The sequence below is a fragment of the Asparagus officinalis genome, chromosome 5 (genome assembly GCF_001876935.1).
Source record: "Asparagus officinalis chromosome 5, Aspof.V1, whole genome shotgun sequence".
Classification (NCBI taxonomy): Eukaryota; Viridiplantae; Streptophyta; class Magnoliopsida; order Asparagales; family Asparagaceae; genus Asparagus; species Asparagus officinalis.
In genome coordinates, this window is record NC_033798.1 from 104131582 (window position 1) to 104147196 (window position 15615).

The 15615-nt window shown below is 33.2% G+C and overlaps 1 protein-coding gene across 3 annotated transcripts; it reads right to left on the reverse strand.

Annotated features, from left to right (window-relative positions):
* On the reverse strand, nt 1239-13926 carry LOC109840474 (two-component response regulator ARR14-like). 3 transcript variants are annotated; one of them, XM_020409141.1, is made up of 9 exons: nt 13679-13926; nt 13417-13580; nt 12898-13059; nt 5627-5779; nt 5162-5524; nt 4999-5075; nt 4270-4879; nt 3858-4096; nt 1239-1519 (listed from the first exon to the last, which is right to left on the reverse strand). In XM_020409141.1, exons 2-9 carry the CDS (start codon nt 13511-13513, stop codon nt 1514-1516), a joined length of 1707 nt encoding a protein of 568 aa, XP_020264730.1. In that variant the 5' UTR covers nt 13514-13580; nt 13679-13926; the 3' UTR covers nt 1239-1513. The 3 variants fall into 3 exon arrangements, with proteins under 3 accessions (XP_020264730.1, XP_020264731.1, XP_020264729.1); XM_020409142.1 differs by having other exon boundaries at nt 13417-13591; XM_020409140.1 differs by having other exon boundaries at nt 13417-13926.

Here is a 15615-nt window from a genome sequence, read left to right on the forward strand (position 1 = left end):
TAATGTAATATGGAGAGCTAGCAATGACAGTATCTATAGCGGGATTGTTCCGCAAAAGGCAGAGACCTCCAGAATCTAAACTTAAACATCAACTAGTTTAACTAGTTTCGCCAAACTAAAAACTATTAATTTTTGAATCATACTTGGATGTACTAAAACTACTAGTTATTTGGACTTGCCAAACACGCCCAGCAAAAGAAATAGATTCATGCACTTATCCATGCATCGATTAGTTGATCATTGCAATGATAATTTATGCGCGTGCAGGTTCAGTATTTTTTTTATTGATATTTTAACCGTTTGCACTACCTTTCACTTTCTATGTTGGTATATATACTATTTCTAATAACTTAAAATTAATAGCATGATGCATGTTACATTATCCTTCCCATCTATATGATTTTCTATCGAGAATCTCTAGAGGATTCTTTTTCCCTCTCGGAATATGGCCAGGTCTTCTATATAGAGGCACAATGCATTGAGATAAAAAAGTAATTAAATCACAATTACATTTTACCTTTTTCCCATTTTGAATTCTTTCATTTATCTCCTCTACATTTTCAGTGACATCCTAATTTTTCTTCATGGTTTTATTCGGAGCAAGGGAAAGAAAGGTTTAACGCTGAGTTAGCAAACTCAACTACTAAATTTCTGGTTTGATTATATCTATTTACAGTTCCAGTGCAATTTTGTAGGTTAGTAAACAGAATCTGATAATATTGACTCTACATTCATCTATCTTAAAGCAAGTCACATGCTACTTGCATGAATCCACGCTAATGGCTTTAATGAGAACGAGCGTATGCAATAATCACGCATTTGTCGCATGATTGCAATTTAATTGCTGCAGATTTTGCATGTATACAATTTAAATGCTTATATGAGATATTTCATATATGAAGTTACATCAATACTACTATATTCGCCTTTTAGCTCATTCATTATTCATTCACATACGAATCCAAAGATTCAAAGACCTCTCACCACAGCGACAAAATAAAAAATTAAAATTAAAAAATTAAAAATAAATAAACAAACAATAATAATAAACACTGAGTTCAGAAAAAGCACAAAACCAGGAGCTCAGCCAGGTCCACTGTGACGAAAGCAAACACCAAAACCCCAAATTTTTAACATAAAACCATAATAGTCTTTCAATCTTTCCACTTTTGTTAGAAATCCAATATCCCAATGACAAGACAACGAGAACTTCCAAGGCTCCCCTTGGATGCGAGTAATTGAAGTGAAAAAGAAATTCACTACGTTTTACATTTTATTTCAATTGCCTTGTATCCGAATATAGCCTTACAGTTCATTATGTTCAAGAGAAAAATACATGGATTATTTTATTTTTTACCCCCATTTGATGACTCTATCTTGACAAAACTAAATGTAAATAAAACTGAAAACAGTCTCAACATTCAACAGGTATTACAGCTATTAAGGAGGGATCATGCGCGATAATCCAAAAGCTAAGGCAAATCTGAATACTGGATTGGCCTCCGCTATTGCATTATACCTGCGGATATTTAAAAGAATATCAATGTCACTGATGAAAGTTTCAGGCCAACATAAGATGATATATTTATGATAGAGAGGGAAACACTGAAATCATTGATTTAGTTAATTAGCTCATTGTGAGGAAGTAATCCCATATGTTACTGCTCCGAGCTCAAAGGTTGTCCCCCTCACCCATATCTTCAGAACCTTGAAACTGAAATATTTATAAATGGGGTTTTCGAAATGGTAGTCCCTTAAAAAATCAGTAAATTGAAATAGATCCTGAAAAACATCATATTTTGGAATAAGCCGCCCAAAACTTGTTAATAACTCTATATAAGTCCCTCTGGTTTAGGACCGTACCGTTAAACAAAAATTAACTTCTATTGCTTTTTTAGAATACCCATTATACCCACATCTCCCCAACCCCTAACAGCTATATCTCAATGTGCCTTGTCCATTAGCCATAGAAAAGCTTGATTTTTCTTCAGAAAGACTCAATTGCCACAGACTTGTCTTTTAATGCTCAACATTTCTTTGGCAGAAAATTGTGTTCTTCACATTTCATTAATCTAGTTTCTTAGAAACTGAGGGTTTTAATTGTCGTAATTTTCATTCTTTTAATAGTTAAGCTTGTATGAATTTGAAGGATTTGACTGAATTTGGTTAACAATCATAGGTCATGGCTCTACTTGAAGAACCCATGTGGTGGGTCAGTTCTATATCTCTCTCTCTGACTAGATCCAACTTAAAACAAATCCTCAACGCTACACATGGAGTACATAACAAAAGAAATGAACACTCAAAATCCTAGAGATAACACCTCTTTCTTCAAAGTGAAAATAGGGTCTCGGGAATGAAGTGGTCGGAGGAAGAAAAGGTGATTATGGAGGTATGAGCGGTGGCTGTGATCACCCCCCTCTAGTAACTGAATTTAAGTCAGATGGTTGGGGTATTAACAACCTCCGAATTAGAACTGAATGGAAAGTTCAGGTGACTTATTTCAATCTATTGATGTTTCAGGGGACTAATATCTCAAAAAAATCGTTATTATGAGGGTAAGCAAATAGAATTTGTACTACATCCTGCAGTAAAATAGATTATCATAAAAAATGTGCACAGCAAGAGTTTGCTATCAGCCTGACAATAATTAAAGCCAAGGGGGCCACAAAATCAAATGCTATAGATTATTTCTGGAAAGATGGGGTTACGTTATAATATGGTTACAGTCCAATGGAGAAAGATAATACTTCTGTATAAACCCTAAGCATCTGGCAAGTAAACTTCAATAAACAGGTTTCCAGCAAGTTGTTTTAACTTTAGACGTAGCATCGAGCAGGTTTAAGGATTAGAAATTCAAAATCCATCAAGTATAGTAACTGAACATGAACAGTTTCAAAATACTAGGCTTTGCTTATGAATAACGCAGATGATGGTGCCAAAATCTAGTTGAAAAGATGACCATATTACACTGTGGGAACAAGAATCTAAAATTTTGTTCTTGGGGATCAATGAATTAGGCAACTTCATAGGTCAAGTTGAAATTTTAAACACAATTAATTTTGTCTATATGGAGTAACTTGAGCACCCTATGTTTTCAAGAAAATGATTGGTGCGCCTAACCCTAAAGTTTGGGGCATAGGCTTCAGTATTGTTGTTATTTTCATACCTGTCAATTAACAGCAGTAACAGATGATAAAACATAAATATTTTTCGGTTCTACCTGAAAAGCACGTTGTTAGAATCAATAGCATATGGCCAACCCCGACACGGTACAGAAAAGGTTCAGGTCAAGGATTGCAACCCTAATATGACCTATTGACAAATCAGGTATGACTAGGTATTAGAAGGAACGTTATGTGTACTCAACCTTTATTTTGTGTTTAACTAAGTCTAGTATACGAGCATAGTTGCCTTGACAGGTTGTATCAATACTAAAATATCCCTAACCAACCCAATTTAAGTTTGAAGATTGGAAGTGGAAGGTCCACTTCATGTGGCAGCATACTTGAGGTCAAACGAGGTTTATAAGAGTGAAAATATTATCATAATCCAGGACATGTTCTTCAGTAAATTTATACACTACATGTTCTTCAGCGAATTCAACAAGCAACTGATCAAGAATAAAATATGCTTGAGAAGGCAAACTTAGCATGATTAGGCCACTCAAACTGCAACCCTAATTCCAAAAAAGGGCAAGAAAACATAAAATGCTGAAAGTAATAGCAAAAAATATATTACTCGCAATCAGTAGTCTATTACCTAATAGCTTCCATTCAATGTTCAAAAACATTAATAAAATGGTTCACATAGAAAAGATGCTAAATTTAATAAAGCAAAAGCATAAACTAATATACCTGATTAAGCACTGACTGAAGATCATCCGCTGAATCACTGTTACTGAGGTGAAACGGTGTTTCGTCTAGAGAAGAGTCCATATATGGTGCTAAGTGGTCCTCCAATGGGTTAACTCCCTCTGGTTGTTTATGGCCACTGCTTTCGGGGACCATTGAATTCACATTTATTCCGATTCCAAATCCAAAATCTGAGCCAATCTGAGCACTGAACTGATTTGGTTGATCTTGATGGTCTTGCACTGCACGATTAAATTAGTAAACGATTCACATTAACTTTATATTTAAACTAAAAACAATGCATAATTTTTTGTAAAGTTGGTTGTACAGAATTTTAACTGAGGGCAATAATAAAATCAAAGACATATTCTAACTAGGAACAAAAAAAGCTGTTTAAGACGAGAGTTACTGGGACCTAATGCATCCAACCCAGCTGCAAATGCATCTTTGAGTCCACCATGTTCTGAGCTCTGATCAACTATGGAATCAAAACCATGTTCGCTAGGAACAAATCCAGGTTGATTAATTGAACTTGGACTAGAAATTGTCTCATTTAGCCCATGAATCCTAGAGAGATTCTCCATAAAGCTAGATGGTTGATTCAATCTTGGAATGAGAGATTGGTAAATCCTGGGTTTGGATGCTAATCGAGGAGTGTCTGTTTGCATAACCAAAGGGTTTGATGCAGAGCCAAAATGATTGAACCTTAATTGGCTAGCCTGAGGAGTTGATGAGTAGGATTGGGGTATATTATTTTGATTGTTGACAGGAAATCGAGACCATGTTGCAGAGATAGGACTATGCCCAATATGGGATTGTTGAACATTAGCAAATGGAATTGGCCTTTGGTTATTTTGGGATGCTTGAACTTGAAATCCTCCAAGAGCGTTAACATTTGAAACTTGATTAATGAAAGACGAAAGAACAGGATTTCCAGTATTTGCACGACTTCCACTAGAAGCAATATTACTATAATAGTGTTGGGTAACCGTAATGCTATTTTTCTTCAGCGCTTTCCTGTACTTCTGCATATAACAAGACAGACTATGAATAAAAAGTTACATATGAGAAGATAATAGCTAAAAAGAGAAATCATAAATGCAATAAAATCATTTCACTGTAGAAAACAAAGGTCGAAGATAACCTGTAAATGACTGGCAACATTCTCTCGTGTAAGCCCAGGGGTGTTCATGAGATCAAGTATTTTTTTGGGGACTGCTCCTGAAAAATATTAGAAAAAAGATAATGTTTTTAAGAATCCATAAACATAATTCTATGAGAACTTAGGTTGTGCTATTCATACTTACTGTCTAAGCCTAATTTGTTTATGGCATCAATGAACTTAGAGTGTAGATCTGATGTCCAAGCAACCCTAGGCTTCTTTTGAGTGGCAAGGTCTTCATCCGAGTCTTCATCATTATCTATGACTTCTTTATATTTACTTTGACATTTCGCTCTGGATCTTGAGGTATTATCTTCTTCTGATTTTGATATTTTTTCAGGCTTGTTAGCATCATCATTGCTGACCTTTGCATCAAGCAATGATTTCTTCATTACATGCTTCCATATAAGCTGGAGTTCTTCTATTCGCACGGGTTTCACTAGATAATCACAAGCTCCATGTTTTATTCCTTTCATTACTGTTTTGACTTCACTGTCAACAGATAACACTGCAAAAATATATGATCATATGGGGAGAACAATAATACCTGAACCAGATAAAATAACAAAAAGTAAATGTTTTCCTTTTTTTTTTTGAACTATTTACTTACTAATTACAGGCAAGTCCATCTCAACACCAACAATATCCGAAAGCGTAAATCCATCCATGTCTGGCATCTTAACATCACTTATAACAATATCATAGTTTCCCTTGTTTTCTCTTAATAACTGTAAAGCTCTATTTGGATGCTGTGCAATAGTAACTGCATGTAATTTAACCATTAATTAAAAATAGTCATGTTTCACAAAGTAATTTTCTTCATGTATAGAGGGCTTTTCACAGAATATAAGTTAATTAGATCAGATCAATGTGTCAAGAAGACCAGAATTACAAATTTTCTTGGTCGTGTACAGAAATAATTTCATACTACATATAGAAAACAAAATCATGAAACTGCACGTTCTGGTTGATAGTAGCCATTATGACAGAACAGTTAAGACAAACGCAAGATTAATAGAGGCATTACATTGAATGTAAGCAAATAAATGCTGAAATTACCAAATTGGCATTTTTATTATGACCATTTTTCAAATATGGTATTTTCTTACTTTCACTTGCAACATTATGGTATTAATATCAAAATTAATACCAATCTGGTTATTTTCTCTACACTATTAAACATACCAATTTGGTTTTTTTCTCCTATGTTGTAATTCACCTAGTGGCCATGGCGAATCCAGAATTTCACATGCGGTGTCACCATATAAATAATAATTGAAAATATACAATTATTTTCAATGAGTTTTCATATTTTGAAAAAAAAAAGTATGTAATCACATCACTAGTAACACTATTAAATACATCTTTCTGAATATATCATTAAACAACTATTAAGGTGATCTCCTGTTTGATTAGTGACAGTATTAATTGTCCTATCATTAGTAACACTATCAATTATCCCTTCAATAAACTATTATGAATTTCCATTTTTTAACAAAAAATCCCTTACTTTTTTGTTTATTATAAGAAACTAGAATGAATTTTAATCAAACAATTACATTTGATTTATTATAAACATGTAAAACTTTTTGTTTATTATAAGAAACTAGAATGAATTTTAATCAAACAATTACTTTTGATTTATTATAAACAGGTAAGTAACTTAAAATTTTTATTACTTGTTGCACTTGCTCTTCTTCATATATTCAAAACTAATACCCTTCATTGTGAATCAAAAAGTTGGACTCTTCATTATTAGAAGAAAACAGACATCATGCTAAGAAGATTAGTGTTGTACGAAGAATTAATCATATAAAATAATACCAATTGGACATCAAATGCTGATATCAGTACTATAAAGTTGCAAGTGAAAGAAAAAAATAACCATATTGGAAATATGGACTTACCAAAAATACCAATCTAATTATTTAGCTACAAATAAACAATGAATTAACAGTAAGTTAAAATTTTACCTTTTCTAAAGATGAAATTTACCACCTCAAACTCATGATTCCATATAAATAAAATTCTTAAAATGTTAACTCTATTCTGTACTTTTTCTTTGGGTACATATAGGTGAAACTGAAAATGAAATGGAAAACAGAAGAAGACTAGTATTGAAAGACATCTTTTTCAGAATCCTATCACTCTTTTGTTCATCCTATATAAAAGGATACAAGAAAGGCAAAAGTAGGGGTGAAAATATCAAAGGCTAAATTGCACAAAAATACCATAAAGTTTTCCATTTTTATAATTAAATACCACATGTTGCATTTTAAATACCATAATGTTTCCAAAATTTGCATGTTACCATCATCAATCATGCAAACGTGAAAATTTTCCCCGAATGTTTCTCTATAATAATTTCCTGCTAATTTTAGGGCTTTTAACTAATAATATTTGTTAAATTTGCTATTGAACTAACCAAATTTCTTTTTCACACTTATTTTAATTCTATTTTAAAATAGAGTTGGGATACTTCTAATGAAAATTTTAGCAAATATTAATTATTAGAAAGCTCTAAAATTAGTATGCAAATATCATAGAGAAACAATTGGGTGAAAATTTCTACGTTTTCATGATCAATGGTAGTAACATGCAAATTTTATAAACTTTATGGTATTTTTTGTACCAAGATGCAACTTGTGGTATTTAATTGCCAAAACGAAAAACTTTATGGTATTTTTGCGCAATTTAGCCAATATCAAAAGCAAAGTATATGTAATCACTTTCTTTTATCAGCGGGCTCTAAATAAGAAGTAATAAGATAACAATTATAATTCCTGGTTATAAATCCACTGCAATGTAAATGCTAACCTTGTTGTAAATGAATTGATGGGTACTCAAATCTAGATTTGCGTTTTATCAATTGCTTATTAAATCTAAAGATCGTCTTAAATACCAACCAAAATAACATTCCTTATCCACTATGATCATCTTAAACTCACTCACTCACTCACTCCCTCCCTCCCTCTCTTAAGTTATCTTGGTCTACAGTGTTCTCTTCCTGGGAGGAGCATGGAGTTAAGTTCTGCCTGGGTTGGACTTCAACATCATAATTACCATTCATTAGATAATAACTAGAAAAGTAATACCTACCAAAACATACGATTACTTTGATTGTTTTTCCAACATAAAAGATTTTATTCTAAACTTAATAGAGATAAAAATACCACTCACTTTTTGACTGTTCGCCCCAATCTATCAAAAGGTAATCGTTCAATTTTTTATAAAAGTTTTTAAATATAAGATTATTTGAATGGAAATCTATTGCATGACTGTGGCTGCCTGGGTTGGACTTCAACATCACAATTACCATTCATTAGATAATAACTAGAAAAGTAATACCTACCAAAACATACGATTACTTTGATTGTTTTTCCAACATAGAAGATTTTATTCTAAACTTAATAGAGATAAAAATGCCACTAACTTTTTGGCTGTTCGCCCCAATCTATCAAAAGGTAATCGTTCAATTTTTTATAAAAGTTTTTAAATATAAGATTATTTGAATGGAAATCTATTGCATGGCTGTGGGGGCCAACAATGCGCGTAGTTATCATTGGTTGCCCCCTTGCATAAGTTCCTAGCTCCATTGCTCAGCAATATGTTTGGGTTTAACATGCATGCATGTAATTATGTAGGTGAATTATCAATTATGTACATAGTCGATGTGCAAGTGAATGTGCATGCCTTCGTACATGTGAATGTGCATGTTTCTTACGTGTGCATATGCATGACTAAGTTTGCAGGCATGTCCTCTGCATGTTTAAAGTGTATTTCTCTTGTGTGTAATATAAATAAAAGATGTCAAAAAGGGAAAATTTACAAATATCGAAGAATTTGGATGTAACTTGGTCAATGATCAAATTATAAGTGTTTTACTAAAGGTATGATAGAGGTGTTAAACATAAGCATCATGCAGAACCTAAGCTAAATTGGGAACTTTAGAGCAAATTAAAATTACTATATATAAATGTAATGAAGAAACTTGTATGGACAAAACTAGACAATAAAATTTTCAAACTAGCTTGTCTTAGATTTGCATGTTAGGCACAATATCACAAAGCATTTAAACTATACTACTTCAATTTCTAAATTTCTTAGGCAGTATTCAATATATGCTTGATTCTAAAAATGTTGCACAGTTGTAGTCCAACCTCCATGTTAAAATACCATGAAGAATATAAATGCTGAAATGATAAATTCACTCCGTGCATGCATAGGTTAAATGGAAAAAAATGAGAAAAAAATATACTGCGGAGACTTTTGTAAATCAAGTCCAGTATAGTTCAACCATTTGTAAGAATCAAAGACAAAACTAGGGATGATAACATTGAAAGAAAAGAAGTATACAGGTAGTTAATTTTCTCCACTGATATTCAAAAGAAAATAAATAGGAAAACAATTACATGTTGTTGAGTTCATAGTGTTGATTGGGACCGTAGTTAAATGTCTGAGCATGTTAATTATTGATTGGGTTCAAGACCCATAAGAAGCAAACAAAGTAGCTTCTCTTGTTCTATTTTAATAGAAAAGGAGATGCTGATGGGTGGATATCATAAGATAATTAATACGAATATAAAATGTTATATTTCCTCGATTATTATTGCCCGGACTAGCCAAAGAGAGGTTTGGTGATCGTTCAATGAAAAATCTAGAAGTAATATTGTTTAGATTAAAAATATTAACACACTATTATTGCTTCTTGTATGTCTATATGCATGTCCTACTTTATTAATGTACATGCATGTAATCATTGCTTCATTATCCCTTGCATAAGTGTTTTATAATTCTTGTGGATGCCTATATGTCACACATATACTCTAACAAAAGGAGATGTACCCTTATTGCTTACAGCTTACATATCTTCTAGATACATGGATAGTATGGTATTCATAAATATGAATTAGATTTGACAAATTCTAAAATTTGCAGTGATTCCTAGGCATACCAGTAACATATCATGGGCGTATTTGTTACTTTCCTAAATTAAAAGCTAGATGCAAAAATGATAGATTCACAATTTTGTTTAATTTTTAAAAATTGTTCAACTTATTAAATAAGAACTATAATTGTTCACCCACCGAGGGTGACCCAGATAGTTGGGAGGTTCTAATATAAATCTCACGATTTTCAGGTTTAATTCTAGACAGGGTTATATTATTAAAAGACAATTGCTCACAACCATTTATTTATATTGCATCATCTAACTTGAAAATGTTTCATAATATTAAGATAGTTGACCCTTACAACCATTCAGAGCCTTACAAATTCATGTTATAGGTGGTTGGGATGAGTTAGGGGGCAGAGATAACCGCCCCCTCAAAGAATTTTTAAATTTATATATGTATCCCTAAATTATAGGCTATGCTACCCAGTAACACAGGCTATGCTATGATATTTATTCAATCTAAGTTAGGTATATGGTAATTTATTTAACTTTCTTAAAGGTGTTGAACCCATTCAAAATCATGTCCGGACTATGGGACCCACTCTATAATTTTTGCCTATATGCTTGTCATTTCCCAGAACACCATAGAACTACTATATTACATTTTTGATTTTTTGATACTAGTCCCTTAAATCTTTAATATTTAGAAAATAGTCCCTCAAATTATTGAAATTGCTATTAGGTACCCAATTTATATCTTGTGGTGCTAATATTGATTCGAGAGATTAAATTGAAACAACTAATAAAATTAGGGACTCTAATAGAAAACGATGATGAGTTAATGAACTATTGAAACAACTTACATGAATTGGGGGGCTTATTAGCAAATTTAGAGATTTGAGGGACTAATTTCAAAATATTAAAGATTTAGGACTAGTACCAGAAAAATACTAGTTTGTAATAATTTAGAATGACTAAATAACACAAAAAAGTTATCACTATGATTTTAGAGAATCTATGTGAGCGTTTCAATGTTTATTAAGCATGTTGTCCTACTATATTTGTGATTTAAGGAAGGTATATCCGTATATGAACATGTTGTTTGTCTCAATGGGAAAGACTTGCAAAATTAAGAGAGCATTTAATTGAGTTTTCTAAACTAGTTGAGATAATTGAATTATGTCAATACTGGAGCTTCTACATCGTAAAATTTAAGGATTACTATTCTTTTGCAATTAACAAACTGAAAGAGAATTTAAATGATAGCACGCTTGACTTTATTTGCTCATTCATTTTGGACTCATCCCTATAGGTGTATTATATTCATAACTTATAACAAATTTGTACTCGTGCATCATATTTGCATGTGTATGGGATTGCATGTTCATCGTGTGTTCTATTCATGCCATCCTTGTCCGAGTTGTGAAATTTTGTCATATCTTTGTGTCATGTGTATGTGTGCATGTCATCATGATATGGTACCTTCTTCCGTCTTTCTCATAAGCTTATGTGCATGATAGAGAGGGATAGAGACAAAGGCATGTCGTAACATAATTATAAGGTATGTCCATGAACAAGCAGTGTGGATATTGCATGTTATCATGCTTCGTTAATGTGAATGTAGGCGACTCGTGCTTGGACATGCATCATGTTACGTATGTATGCATGTGTCTGCATGCACATCATGTGCATGTGTTCTTGCTTTGTTGTGCGTAAGACTGCATCTAACTAGACATCCAATGTGTTGTCTAAAAAATTATTAAACAATAATTATGATGTTGCTTCTTCGTCAATAATCACCTATGAAAAATAATCTTAAAACATGAAAAATAATCTTAAACATGAAAAATTATTTTCCATGAACAAGCAGTGTGGATATTGCATGGTATCATGTTTCGTTAATGTGAATGTAGGCGACTTGTGCTTGGGCATGCATCATGTTACGTATGTATGCATGTGACTGCATGCACATCATGTGCATGTGTTCTTGCTTTGTTGTGCGCAAGACCATCTAACTAGACATCCAATGTATTGTTTAAAAAAATTATTAAACAATAATTATGATGTTGCTTCTTCGTCAATAATCACCCATGAAAAATAATCTTAAACATGAAAAATTATTTTCCATGAACAAGCAGTGTGGATACTGCATGGTATCATGCTTCGTTAATGTGAATGTAGGCGACTTGTGCTTGGGCATGCATCATGTTACGTATGTATGCATGTGTCTGCATGCACATCATGTGCATGTGTTCTTGCTTTGTTGTGCGTAAGACTGCATCTAACTTGACATCCAATGTATATGTCTAAAAAAATTATTAAACAATAATTATGATGTTGCTTCTTCGTCAATAATCACTCATGAAAAATAATCTTAAACATGAGCAGAATATAAGATGCAGTCTAAATTTGGAAATTTCAAGAAAGAATAGTCATTGTATATGTATGCTGTATAAAAGTACTATATGTGTGTATGCCAATTAGACAGAAGAAGCTTACCATTTTAGGCAATTTTACAAAACATCTTAAATCCTATATTACTTCAATTTCTGAATCTCATCTTTTAACATGCAATGAGAATACATAGATTTCTAAATATCATCCTTTGAGTTCAAACTCATACTTGAACTAAAATTACCAAAAATAGTCGGTCGCCCACTTTTCAATTTTCAAATTAACAATCACACTTTTCATCAAAAACTATTAAATTCACTACTAAAATAAGAAGCATTGCATAATTACAAACCCAATAGAACTATTTATTCCAGTTTCGGAGCAACAATTACAAACTACAGCTTTGACATCCATAAAGTTCGATAAAAAAACTACATAGACTTGTTATTGAATTAAATGATCCCAAGACGAACATCTTTACAAAAAGACATGATAAAAGGGTTTACAGCCTAAACAGAGATCATTAGTTAGTAAACAAAACAAATATCGTAAAATACTTCAAACAGATAGTTCTAAAAGTGACAATGATATACCTTGATAACCGCATTTCAATAAAAGCCTCTCAAGCATCTTCAAGCAAACCGCATCATCATCAACAGCCAAGACTCTAATTCCCTCTGGACAAAACTCATCCTCTTCTACTTCCTCTAAAGGCCCACCTCCAGCTTCAACCATTCTTGCTCCTAACATAAACCCTTAAAAAAACAAAACCTCATTAAACTTCTTTAAGAAATCCTAATCAAAACCCAACTCGGCTCTTACAAAATACTTAAACCTATTTTTGTTTCCTCGAATATGGAAATAACACAGAAAGAGAGGAGAAAGAGAGAGAAAGAGAAAAAGCAAAGGGAGAAATTTATAGAGTAACAGAAAATGGACGGCTGAGATTGGTTGTTTCTAATTTGGCATTAAAGGAAACGGAGAGTAATTGTCAGCTAATTATTGGGTTTAATGGGACAGAATCTTTGGAGGATACTGTGGAAAGAAAATGATAAACAGTCTCTACTTATTCTTGGATGAACGCGAGTTTATAAGGAAAGGCAGAGCTTTACCCGTAGGAAATTTGGAGGGCAAAATAGAGATCTTGATCGAGAACCCTCGGAGCCGAATCCGAGTCCTTGGACCGAATACAAACCTCCATGACAGCATTCATCACGATCGTATTCACCTTCCCATATTTTTTTTTCCCCTTTGCAATCTCTACTCCCTCAAATACCTATAAAAAAACTAAACAAAAATCAGCAAAGAGAATTCCAAAAAAAAAAAAAGGCGCCGAGAGAAATCAGAGAGATGGCTGCTTTAGCTTCTTCCTACGCGTGAGATCGAAAGGGGGGGTTAGGGTTTCTCTTAAAAGATCGAGGTCGAAACCCGAGACTTTTCATGTCTCCTCCTTGGTCTGCTGATTCAGCTGATATCAGTGGCGGTGGGAGACACAGAGAGCGGGGAATGGAAGGATTAATTTCCACATAACCCCTAAACTTTCGGGGTTGTTGCACATAATCCACCTGAAACTTCGTTTATCTCACGTAACCGGCTGAAGTTTAGGCTGTCCCATAAACCTCCTGAATTTTAACTCTCTCTTACGAGATTGGCTACGTGCAATTTGCAAATAGCTAAGATGCCCGTAAAAGAGAAATTTTCAAGTTTTGCCATTTATCATTTAGCACATACCCCCTCCCCTAAATTTTGGGTTCTTTTTTATCTCAAGAAAAGTTTCGTTTCCTGCAAATTACATGTACTGCTGGGGGAGGGGGGTTCTTGTGATAAAATTTCAAATATCAGGGGGTTCTTGTGAGACGCCTCAATATCCAGGGGTTATGTGAGATAAAGTTCATAGAAATTATGTGCAATACATTCCAAAGTCTAGGGGCCTATCTGAGATTAACCCTAAGCAGAATGTACCTATGTTAACTTTTAATTTTCAAAAACATCCTATTTGGACATTTAATCTAAAAAACAGATCTATTTGACTTTTATTTTCAAAAACTGACCTAGTTTCAGCCTCAGCGCTGAGCCTCAGCGCTGAAACCAGGTCGGTTTTTATTAAAAAACTTCACAGGACTTGAAGTCCTGTGAAGTTTAGCAGCTATTTTGATAAGCTGCTAAATTTTACGAGACTTCAAGTGTCGTGTAGTTTTGAAATTAAAAAAAAAATCACTGGACTTGAAGTCCCATGAAGTTTAAGGCTGAATTTCTAGAGAAACAATTCTCTAGAAAAACGACCCTGCAACTCCACGGGACTTCAAGTCCCATGGAGTTTCGCTCTGCCTATATAACGCAAACGTGATCTGTGACTCGTCCTAGCGTCCCCTCTCCAAAAACCCTAGCCCCCTTCTGACGCAGTGTGGAAGTAAAACCTCGGAATCCACCAAGGGGACGTTCTCTGAATCCACAAAGAACAATCTTCAAATCCACAAAGAAAATATTAAAAGAGAAATTTTATAGATAAAATAAGTTTTTTTGGGATACATGTCTCTTCTTAAATAGAAAAACAAATAAGACTCCTAGTAAGACTAGAATTACAAAAAAATAGAAAGTGTCAAATTATATCCTAAAAAGACTCCCTATAATAAAGGAAACAAATCATGAATCAAAATTGAATTTGTTTCTTAATCTAATTTGACTCTAAAATTGAATTTATTTCCTAATCTAAATAGACTCCAACTTTATTACTAAAAATAAACTAAAGGTTGATTATTTTTAGATATCAGCCAAAACTGGGTGTAACTAATGAGATTTTAAAAATCTGATAATATAGTTGGCCCTGTCTCATCGAGATAGGCGATTTACATATATAATATGTTAGAATCTGTCTTCTGGGTTGGAAGATATGATCATTTCTTTGCGGAGGTCAATAATACGTATAAATCTGTATTTAGCTCGTGATTGTCTGCATCCCTCATGAAATTATCAGTTAAACGTCCTACATCATTCTCCCCTTGTTGAAAGAAGCTCGACCTCGAGCTTATATTTGCTTGAATAGTAACTTCATCGATAAATATCTTTCTTAACCTTCATCGATCAGCATCTGCCTTGTACTTAGCAATAATTTTCTCCATTTGTTCTTTTACCTTCTCGGCTAGAACTTCTTCTAAATCAAATTCATATATTATTCTTTCCGACATTATGTGTATTTTATTGGCGGCATGTGGATGTGTAGTTGACTTCAAAACTCCTCAAAATATGTTCCATGTTGCTTCCCGTATTCTAGTGCTTGAAGTATCATCAAATTCTTTTTAAAATTATTCACC